This window comes from Eurypyga helias, unplaced genomic scaffold, assembly GCF_000690775.1.
Source record: "Eurypyga helias isolate BGI_N326 unplaced genomic scaffold, ASM69077v1 scaffold23705, whole genome shotgun sequence".
NCBI lineage: Eukaryota > Metazoa > Chordata > Aves > Eurypygiformes > Eurypygidae > Eurypyga > Eurypyga helias.
The window spans coordinates 1-11,744 of record NW_010249817.1 but is presented as its reverse complement, the minus strand read 5'-3'; the positions used below and the strand labels follow the sequence as shown (position 1 = coordinate 11,744).

The 11,744-nt window shown below is 39.0% G+C and overlaps 1 protein-coding gene across 1 annotated transcript; it reads right to left on the bottom strand.

The window, feature by feature from the left end:
- Positions 1 to 2,636: 2,636 nt before the first annotated feature.
- Positions 2,637 to 10,046, bottom strand: CHCHD4 (coiled-coil-helix-coiled-coil-helix domain containing 4; the record flags this gene model as incomplete). Its single annotated transcript, XM_010151508.1, has 2 exons — positions 2,637 to 3,280; positions 9,948 to 10,046. Coding segments are annotated over 2 exons (395 nt in total), but the record flags the coding sequence as incomplete, so codon positions are not given.
- Positions 10,047 to 11,744: the final 1,698 nt, after the last annotated feature.

Here is an 11,744-nt window from a genome sequence, read left to right as displayed (position 1 = left end):
AGTGGGTAAGTGCCACTGGCGTTATAATCATTGCTGCACTTCTCAGCTCTTCCTCTGTTGGGTGGGTTCTGAAGTTCTCCGTATCACTAACAAAACATCAGCCCCAGAGGGGTTAAAAGAACTTGAAAAAAAAAAAATGCAGACAGGCTGGGGCTGTTCGACAAAATGAAGTCATGTCCAATAGAGCTGATTAAGAATAAATGACAAACTGCTGGTGGCTTCTCTACACTGTCCCACTCTATCATGGTTAGAATGTTAATGAGAAGTAAAACAAGAGTCTAAGAAGCATGTAATATCCTTTTTTCCTTCGCTAGGAATAAGAAAGTGGGTTCTACCTATTTAATTAACAACTTTTCTCAAAGAGATTCATTGACGTGTGATCAGATGAACAGGAGACATCACTGTAAGGTTTAACAATGACCTTCTCAGTAAGAACTGCATAGGATATAGATCTTGTTTCCAACAGCCCTGCCAGATCCCCAGATCTAATGATCCTGAGAATGAACTGCAAGATAAACATCTCCCTCTAGACACTGTTGAGTGCATCACTCCTGTTGCAGGGGAAAAAAGAAAAAAAAAAAGTATATTCTCACATCTGAAGCAAGTTCATATCTCTAGGAGAGTTACTAAACATGAGTTAGGTCTTTGAAACACAGGTAGGTGCTTCCACAAAGACCTCTTTAGGCTAAGACGTATGACTTCCTTTCTCAAAGCATCTCAAGCACATTACATCGTGTTTTTCACAGTTCCCACGTAAGGCCCTTACACACACTCCACATTTGTAGTGGATCTAGCACCACAGGCTGAGCCACAGCAGTCAGAAAGTAGTAACTCCATCCTAAAGACACCTCCAAATACGTTAGATTGCATGCTGCAAGTTCCCTGTCAGTATTAAGTCCAGTTCCTTAGCTCCTGTTGGACCAGGATTGCGGCATTTTGTTTTGTACAGAGATGTTATACATACCGTTACAGAAGATAAATCCAAAATCCATGGAGCACTGAGGGAATGTGGGAAAGAAGAGCATAGCAGAAAAAAAGTAAAAGGTGAACAGTCTTAGAACAGAACACCCCTTCACAAAGAGCTCTTGCTTCTTCACAAATAACGCATTAGATTTCCATTTGAACAACCAATGCTTGGGTACATGTGATTTTTTTTTTTGTTGTTTTATTTGGTGCCCAGTGTTTATCTGATTGCCTAAGATTTCCAATTGCCGGCGTGCCAAGGTTTATCACTGCTGCTTTTGTGCCCATTCACTCAGGTTAACTTGGCATTTGTCTTCCCACTGCCCGAAAGAGTCACACTAAGAAGCTCTGTCACACTTTGCTTCTTCTAAAGAGACGCACTGAATACCTGCTACCCATGCCCTTAAACTTAACGTTGTCAGCCACTTGATTGCCTACAATTTTTTTTTTTGGAGGCTCCAACAGCTGCACTGAAACACAAACAGCTCAAACACACTGTAAAATTTATTAGAAATTCCCCTCAAACACTCAGAAGCATCATCAGTAACACTGAAATAACTTAACCAAACAACAAGATACCAAAACCTTACATGGAAGCAATGTTGCTGAGAACTCAAGACTGCTGCCCACAGAGACAGGCAAGTGTTCAAACATTACTAGACCTACTGCCCTGCATAATTGACACTACAATTTTTTATGCTTTAGTTAAGTTAAACAACACATGAGGAGAAAAAAACAAACAAACACCCAAAAAACCCCACCACAACCCAAACAGCCCTGCAATGAACAGTTACTGAAGCCAGAGGTACAGTTTGTTTTGTTATACAATTCTTACAGCCTGTATTTTGTTTGGAAGAACACCCAACATAGCATTCCCTTACCCACAGGTATTAAACTACAGTGAATTACTATTGTTTGCACCTCTAAAGTAATTTTCAAATATTTTTTTATAGCTACTCAGTTCCACTGTAGTGCTGGTTCGTTATCCACAGTCTGCTACAGCTACTGAAAGTGCTTTACAGTTTTTTATGCCTTCCTGTCTGGGGAGAAAAGAATGGGACAAGAATAAAAATCTGACAAGCTGGAGCATAAATTGATTCAAAGCCTGCTTACAACGCAGAAGAGCACCTCAAATCCAAGCAGTCAGCAAAAAAACCACACCACACAGAAACAGGAGCTTTCAATGAAGGTAAAAAGTATTTACTTTTTCATATGCACTTAAGTCACAGTATCTGTTTTGAGATCATTACGCCATGTAACATTTTCATTGTATTCTCAAAGTATTTTACAAGAGCCTGTCTACACACTGAAGGAGCAGGTACTAAAGGAACTCAACTATGCGGCTGCAGACAAAAATAAAACCAGTGACCAACATGCTTTCCATTCGTCTTTATCAACCATTGCACAACACACCATTTTTAATAGTAAATTAAATCAAAAGGAATATACATTTCAACATTTTTCTGGCAGTCATTACCTGACTCTGGTAATAAAATGAAGAATAATCTAATAAGACCATTTGAAATGATTTTACAAATTCTAGATTGGCCATTTTCAATGTCCTGTATATCACTCCGGCAAAAAAAAAAATCTTTAATGGAAAACAGATCATTGAATGCAATTTTCTATTAATAGAATAGAACACATTGCAGAAGAGCAGCTATTGATCAGAACATACTGAAATGGAGACAGACCTATTGTGCTAGTGGAATTTAAATTGAAAGCTATATATAAAGACATTATTCAAGTCAAAACTCAAGGAAAACTTGATGGTTAAAAAAAACTGTTAAAGTATTAACTGTGTCCGATAGCAGGTTACACAACACATACTTGTTCTTTCTGCAGTATTTACTTGAAAGGCGGTAGCACTGAGATTTCTCCTTCGGCAATAAATTATTTACTATGATACAACGTAGAGGACAATGGTGAAACATTTCTTGACAACTCAAAAGACAGGCATACTGCAAAAGTCCATGGCTCTGAAAGTGAGGAACGGAGACAACAGCCTCCTTGCATCTTCATTAGCTAGATCTCTTCTCCTCTTTAGCAGCAGAAGCCTCCATAGCAGTAGCTTCCAAATCTTTGCTTGATTTCTCTTTTTCTTCATTTTCATCTTCTTGAGGGTAAAGATCTGGGTACTTTTGCATGCATTCCTGCATGGCACGGAATTGGTCCACACAGTCTGATCCCTTTATTTCTTCTGTGCTATAGTGGAAACAAGAAAAGGCTGACTTGAACTGTTCCCCACACGGACCACTGGCCATTCCACCCAGACACGGGCAATTCCAATTGATATCTCCGTTGGGCAATATCAATCCTGAACAAACGAGAGAAGAGAAGTTAAGCACTCCTTCCAAAAATTGATTTTATTGAGCGAAAGCTGACAGCTTGCAGGTGTAAGATGAAGCACTAACAATGCCATAGTAGTTCTGTAGTTTCAAGGCTGTTAAACACCCTTCACTTCCTGGCCAGTCTGTTTCTCTCTCTGATCCATATGATCCTCTACTGGGCACAAGCAAGATTAATTCAGGCACGGATATAGAACTAAGTCTTTCTCCCTGGACTACAGACCTCACAATATTTTAAGGAAACTGCAAAACAGATTGAAGTCAAGTCAATCCACTTGCCAGATTCTGTCAGAGGAAACAAGGAAGCCTTAAAAATCACATTGTACAAGTCGGATGAATTTAATTCCAGTATTAAGACTAGAATTCTTTTAAATTCAGTTGGATGGATGCATTTTTCCTCTTGTTTTAAATGAGCTATGGAACACTAACCCACAACTTTCCCCCTTGAAATCTGAACTGGAAAATGAGAATTACAAGAACTAAAAAGGAGTTTATTTGTAAGACATAGATTAAGTCATGTTAAAGAACACAAGGAATAGCAAGAGGATGTCAGCCTGTCTCGTTCTCAGAAACCAGACCTTAAACTGCACTTTAGATCACAACTGAGGTGAGTTTGGTCTCAGTTTAGACTCTAAACTGGAGCAGCCGTAAACTTCTGCTCTGGAACAGTTCAAGTCATCACAGAAACACCTAAGTGATGGAGTAGCAAGGTGAAGGTATGAATGAGCATATGTTGAGACATCAACTGATCTGCACAGTGAAGTTCAAGCAGCAAACCAGAGAACCCATTTCTGCTGTAAGTTTTAGAAAACCTTTTAAACTGTCAGGTATAGAAGTGTAATAAAACAGACTTGCTCGTGTGGGCTTCTAGAGTCTCCAATATATTGCTTTAAAGCAATATATCTCCAATGCCTTTCTCTGCTTTGCATGAACATACACGTAGTTATGTTCATCTGCTAAGAACGAGAGAAGTGCTGTGATCCCAGCTGGCTGCTTCTCCACTTTAACCGTTTGCTCTCCTCTTCTACAGTAGAATTCCCTAACTTCATCTCCAGCTTGAGTTTCTGCAGAAGTGAACAGCATTTTACTTTTAGAAGCAGGTATGAAAATACCTTTTTCAGAGAATAAAGCTGCATTAATTCTGATCCAAAAATGAAATTATATTTAGGGCCTGATGTAACTCGATGTTACCTAAATTAGTCCCCCAGAACTCAATAAGGCTACTTATTGGCTTTGTCCTCTGGGATCATGAAGTTCCAGATGTACACTTGACTCTCACTAGCAATCCCTTGCACACTAGGCCACAATACCCCAAAGCTTACATACTGGTACAGCAAAAGCACTCAATCACTTATTGCTGTATTAAAAAGACCGAAAGGAAAATTTTACTCTGGTTTGCAATTCATCAGTGATGTGCTGTAACTCTGTCAGTAAAGTCCAGCAGAAAATTAGATTGTCAGTCCAATCTCAGTAATGAAGATGAGACTGATCAACACAGAAAGTTAACAGCCTCCTTAGCATGACTTAGCCAGCTACAGTAATACTGTCATTTTTCATAGATCATGCTTTATTTGGAAAGGTAGTTTTGTAAAACATCTGTACTAATCACTGTACTGAGAAGATATACCTGGTACAGTGTATCATGGCATCTCTAGCTGAGACAAGGAAAGGCTGGTGCCAGATTCCTTATTGCCAAGGATGATAAAGCAGAAAGATGCTGACCGTACAGTGTAGAAGAAATACAGTTTGCTTCATAAACCAGATTTTGAAGTCCTATATTCCTCCTCACTAATATCATCTGGCCATTTTAAACAGTCATTTTTCTAATACTTCAACAAAGAAAGAAGACATGAATAGTTTTGAAATGAAGACACCACAGAAATAAAATTACTTGTAAAATAATTATCTTAAAATAAATTATTCCTTTTAGAACCAGTACTGCCCTGTAAGCATGCAAATTTTAACAAGGTTAAGACTTGTACAAAAATGTATGGTTTATGGGATATCATATGAGCATTGACTGGCACCTATTTGATCACTGAAATAGCATCAGTTTCAGATGTTATATGCACAGAAACCATGCTTTAAAAAAACCCAAACCAACAACACCACAGATGAATCAGGCAAGCATTTCCTCACTGACAATTACAGCACAATGCACACTTCAATGCGTAACCGCATCAGCTGAACACAATTAAACCAGAAAGATTTCGTCCATCAATCCCCCTGAATCACAACTCTGCAATATATGGGATTACTATTTTTAAGTGAAATTGACTTAAATGTTCTTTCAAATGCAGCCTGAACTGCACTAATCCAGTGGCTCATAACTTACTACAGCTTGCTGGGGGGGGGAAATGTAAAACCACCCTGTTTACATCACAGTAGATCAAGGCTTGCGTTAGCAAAGAACTGCTGACATCACACAACCTACTCTCTCTCAGCTCATGGGATCTGTTAACCTCACGGATGAAGGCAGGCCCATCTGCATTTATGTCAACACTTGTACTTACTGTAATGAAGTCCCACTGTTGTTCTGAGAAAAGTTTTTTCCCTGTTATATGACAAACATTCCACTAACAAGTTTATCTGCCAGTGATTCACAATGTATGATGACAGAGAGATAGGACGCAGGATTGCAAGGAACATCATCAGTCATAAAAACAGTTCTGTACATCTGATCATTCATCAAGTTCTTTCCTAAAAGAGTAAGGTTTTTTGCTTCAACACCATTTCAAAACTGTCTCTAATATAACGTGATGGGACCAAGTCTGGAAAAACAGAGAATGGAGAGGACAGAAACAACCTGTGTTTGAGGTGCAATTCCATAAGCACTTTTAGCCAACTCTATCACAACTGCAATACTAATAAAAACTACTTTTCACACATAAAACTCCCCAGTGCCTTCTTCATGTAAGCCTAATAAATCAAGGGATTATTCTGATGGGAACAAAGATCTCAATGAAAACTAGAGATCTTTCACATGTAATTCTGCCATCTGCAACACATAAGACCAGAACCAAGCTTTACAGTGAGAATACTGTTTCAAAAATGCTGCAGATGAATTCTGAATTTGTTTCCACCAACCCCAGCTGTAGTGAACTTTGAGATATGCTGAAATATGAAATGCTAACTTGAACCTACCTTTGTTTGTCTGCCTTCCCATTTCACAGGCTTCATTTCTTTCAATGTTTTTGCCTTAAAGGGAGCCATCAGCGTTTTGCTAACAAAATCTTGTAACTGACAGAAATACTACTATACAACTTTATTTTCTCCCAAGGGAAACGGAACACAAGTTTTCCTGAGTGATCTACTGACTAAAGTCAACTGCTTAAAGACTAATGGCTGTTAATGCTTGAAGCGAAGTAAGAACTATCAAAAAATGCCTAACTACATGTTTATCTTCAGTATGAAAAAGGCCCCTACAAAACAAACCCCAAAACATCCAATAGGAGTTTCAGTTGTATCAGAAAACAATACAGATTATGGAATATCTGTATAATAAATCTATTCTTTCCCAGCTATGACTGTTCTGTGTATACACAGCACAGCAGGAAAGATGAAAAGAGTCATTATAGTTAATTATTCCACAGAAGTTGAACACTGGAAGCTAAGTCTTCTATTCAAAGTAGAAGCTAAATTAGAAAAGCCTGTGTGTTACTTTATGTACAGCAGAGCCCTTTCCAATTTTCGTTTAAATAAAAACCACACAAGCCAGAGCTTCTGCACTTCAACATATTGCAAAACATCTTGCCCATATGTCTCCCCGTCCCACAAGCTTCCCTCCCGTTTAGATGCAGTTACATTCTGTGCTAGGTCAGTTGTTTGTTTTGATCTGATGCATTGTGGCCTGAGACCTTTCAAGTAAGAAGTTTTCAGAGAACCCTTGAAACATGTCAGTAACTTACCACATGCTAAGGAAAAAAAACCCCACAACAAAAACAGAACACCAACTCAAACATTAATAGTATTTAAACAAAGTTTACAGAGTTTCTAATTTTGAAGCACAGGCATTTTTACTGTAAGGGTCCCTGACACAATCAGCTTCTGGCTTCCTCTGTTTTGTTCCCTGATCTATAGTTTAGGAAGCAAGTGATCTAACATGCTGTAAATACAGGACTGCGAAGAAAAATCCCACCGTCTCTCCTCCTCACTATAGCCCTTCCATATCCAGCAAAATAGGTGTTAGAGGAATCAGTTACTATGGCATTTAAACAAGGAAGAAGTGGCTCTTAATTTTGGCTAGTTTGTTATCCAAATGTATGGCACAAGACTGTATACTCTGGCATATGTACAAGCATAAAAAGAGTAATTTGGGGTGGAGTGGGGCATGAGATAGAGGGAAGAAAATCCCCTCTCTAGAGGTATCAAGAGAACTGTTTGTTCACATTCCCAGCCTTTGTAGTGTGTCTCTATTATGCTAGATCTGAGATGGGCACCCTTCCCTTTCCTCTTAAAAGCTGGTGTCAAAAATAGATGCTTAGTTATAGGACCAGTATGCATCCACATGCTATTGCTAACAGAGTATGTAGTTATCACCAAAGACCATGAAGAGGAACATGGATGAACTTTACACAACCACATGTTAACACCAACAGACTGCATCATGGATTTACTTAACCAAACAGCAACCCACTTTGCTTAGCTGTACACTGCACAAGGTGACTTAACAGTTCAGTGAATGATAACATCTCCAAGGGTCTGTATGTTCTCCAGATGTGACATCTAGAAATAGTATCTTTCTTTGCTTTATTTTGCAAGCAGTCTCCAGTGTTTCAGAGGAAACAGAAAGCTACAGACCACATAAAAGGAATGGGGAACTTAATTCCACCATCTGATCATTAGAGGCTGTTAACTCTTCATTTCACAGACCAATAACGGATTTTAAATTTGCCGAGACAGGAGTTTAAACCTCTGATTTTAGTTATTTCCACATAACATACTAATGGAAGCAAATATTCTTAAAAGTGACACTGTCTCTCCTCAGACACTGCCTGCCACCTAAGGAAGAACTACTTTACATGAATCACTTGCAGGTTTCATCTTCCATCCTGGTCAAGGCAGTAACAGATACCAGTGCCACGTAGATTTTATTGCCTGTAGGGAGTCTCTATTTGAAACCTTTGGGGGCTGAAGCACCATTGCCATGGTGAAGATGGCAAATCCCAAAGCACAGATTGGTTCCACCAAATAGGCAGTTTGGGTACAGGGTCTTTGCCAGCGAAACAACCTACCTAAAAATACAAGGTAGAAGAATTCCTGACAGATACGAAACCACAGTTTTTAAACACCTTTCTGAAACTGAATTTCTCTCCTTGTTCTCATTCGGGTCATTATAAAACTGAACAGACTCATCATTGCTGATGTGCAAAACTTGTAGATGTATCTGCTAACTACATACAATCATAATGAAGCCAAACTAGGCAGCTAAATGTAAAAATCATTTCGACACAAATCTATGTACAAAAGAGTTATTTTAATGACATAGGAAGATATGGTTCAAATTTACTACACAGCATATCGGCTAATAGAATGACTCTGTGTGCTCCAGGCGCTAAACTGTGCTTAAATACCGCCCCCTAAAGGTCACAGAGCTGCCTGCAGAACTTTCTACCGACATTTCAAAAAGGGTCAAGGATTTACTTCGATTTCAGTTGAGCTGAAAGCAATGAGATCCCTTCACACAGTGAAGAGGCTAGAAGTCCTGTAAGGATAAAAGAAATTAGAAGAAAATTCAACCCAAATTCAGAGATGTTCATGACCATTTATTAACCTAGGGCAAAATTTATTTAATCATTGTGATAGGAAGGTTATTTCATTTACTCATTAGAAACAACCTAAAATATACTTTGTTCAATAATATTTAAAGTCTTGAGCTCAGAAACACTCTGCTGTCTTACATTTCCATTTGCAGGTTACATCTACTTCATACAAGAATTGTAATCTTCACTGAAAACTTTAACCTACATCTTTTCAAGGTAAGATGGTTAGAGTTGAAAACAGCAATTCAAACTTACCCGTCACGTGCCACTGAAAGATACTACTACTAGCTATTGATTATACTGCTATTAACACAGTACAGGAATAGTCAGATTTAATCTATATGAAGTTGGCTATTCAGAGATCACCAAATTAGGCAATTTCAGCTGCACACAGGCAGGTGAGCAACTCGCATCAATGACAGTGCTATGTAACGCGCTTCAGCTTCCCCGAAAATTGCACTTCGCCATTTAGAACTGTGACAAACCAACCATAACTTTCACTAGTTAAGCTTTAACTTTCTTAATAAAAGAAAGGAAGGAAAAGTTTTTTCTGGCTATCTCTGGCTACTAACCAAAACTATAAGCCATCAACTGATGTATCTGAACAGGCCACTTTGAAAGATCATTAGGAGTGTAGGAAAAAGCCACACTGTGAGTAAAGCATGTCGTTTGTGATGTCCTAATTTGGAAGTTAAAACTGATAAGAGTTTGGGAGTTTATCTAAGAAATAACCAGCTGTCTGCAAGTCTTTAAAAATGAACGAATAAATTGTTCCTACTGCATTCAAGGTTTGGTTTTTGTTGTTCGTTTTTTAAGATTGTTTGATACATGTGATTTCTCACTCCTTACTACTGCTCTTCTGCTTATTACTGACCTTGTTCTTCATAAGGGTCATCTGGGTCATCTGCAACCAGCTCAGCACTGCTTGGTGTCTCATGGTCCTCCTTGGTCGCAAATATAATTCTGTCTTTTCCTAGCATACGGGAGACAACAAGCAAAAGTTCAGAGAAAGCTGAGACAAAAGAAGTCATTACAAAGCTGCCAAACACGTATTCAGCATGACGGATTAAAGTTAATCATGAATGAATTCTGTTGTACTTATCAATCACCTTGATTAGAACAATTTTCAGTTCAGAGGAACCCATCCACAACTGAAATTCTATTCTTCCAAAGTTCCAATTTTCACAGCAACGTGCTGTAATGGCTGCAGATCACAGTACAGTTCATTGAACTGTGAAGTTAAAAAGCTGTTTCAAAACAAGCGGATACTATTCTGTTACCAAGACTAACCTAGATGAAGGGGGTGGATAAAAAAAAAAAAAAGGAAGAGTGGAAGAAAAACTGTACTAAATTACAGGAAAGTGTTCAACTGCATACTTAGTAAGAGTGCTCTCCATTAAAGACTGGTGTAATATTTTAGAGCAATTATCTGAATTAAATACTGCAGAGCACCTTAACAGTGTAGAACCAACTACGTTGAAAGGTGCTGTGGAGGTTACCAAGGACGGGGGGGGGGGGAAAAGGTCACTGCATACTTCCTGCTCTTGTGCCACTCTTGAGTTAACAAAGAGTTTCTGTAGAATGGGAGGGAGCCTTGGCTGGAAACCTGAGTAGAGTTTTGTAACAACTCTGTACAACCATAAAAACCACTGACACAGACACAAGCAGAAAAGAACAGCTAGCTGAGACTCTTCTGAATGCACAAATGAGTATTCATTGAGTGGAAAAAAAATAAATGTTATCTTCCCCAAGAACTTCCTTTCATTCTCTACATTCATGAAGGCCACTACAGTGACTCCGGACATTAAAAATTAGTATCTTCTTGCTCCTTAATGTGACTTCAACTATCAGAAGTGTAGCAACTCCCTTTACTTTGCTCAGTAACCAATATGCATTTAAACATGCCTCAGAACAGATAAAACTAAACCCTTTTTAAAAGGGAAAGTTTTCTATCAACTCTGCATTGTACTCCAGCAAACTTTACAGTACCAAACGCACATTTTTTTCTTATATAAGAGAAACTAAAACATGAACTCTAACCCCTGTCACTGTAATTTTGTAGGATGCCCTAAGACAACTTACAGATCTCACCAATACCCAAGAAGTCATTAAAATAAAGAACAACACAAAAAGGTGTGTAGGTTATAGGTTCTAGTTTATGACTGATATTCAGTGTATCAAAGTTTATAATTTCAAAACGTCATTTAGAACTACAGAATGGCTTTTTTTCCAGTGTGAAACTTAGTCGCAGCCCATTACTTAAAGGGACGGGGGGGGAGGAATATATCCCCCAGGATATGAAGTGTTCAGCTTCATGAATTCCACAACCCATACAACACAATACTTTGTAGAGATACAGAAACATAAAGCTCACACTTTATACACCCTGCGTACACCTCCTGTCTTTTCCTTAAAAAGGTTAAAAAAGCCCCAGCAAACCAAACATCTCTGACCAATTAAGCTAAACAGGTAGAAATTCAACCCCTACGGGAGGGTACCATGCCGCGCCGAGACAGGCGGCGTGCCCGCATGCCTCGGCCGCTCCACGGCAAAGCCTGGGGAGCTGAAATAAGCGCCCCGAGGGGCACACACGCTCAGCTCTGGCCGTTTCGCGGGGGGTTTCAACAACCAGCGGCAGGGCGGCACTTTCTCACCCTGCCCGCCGCCGGGA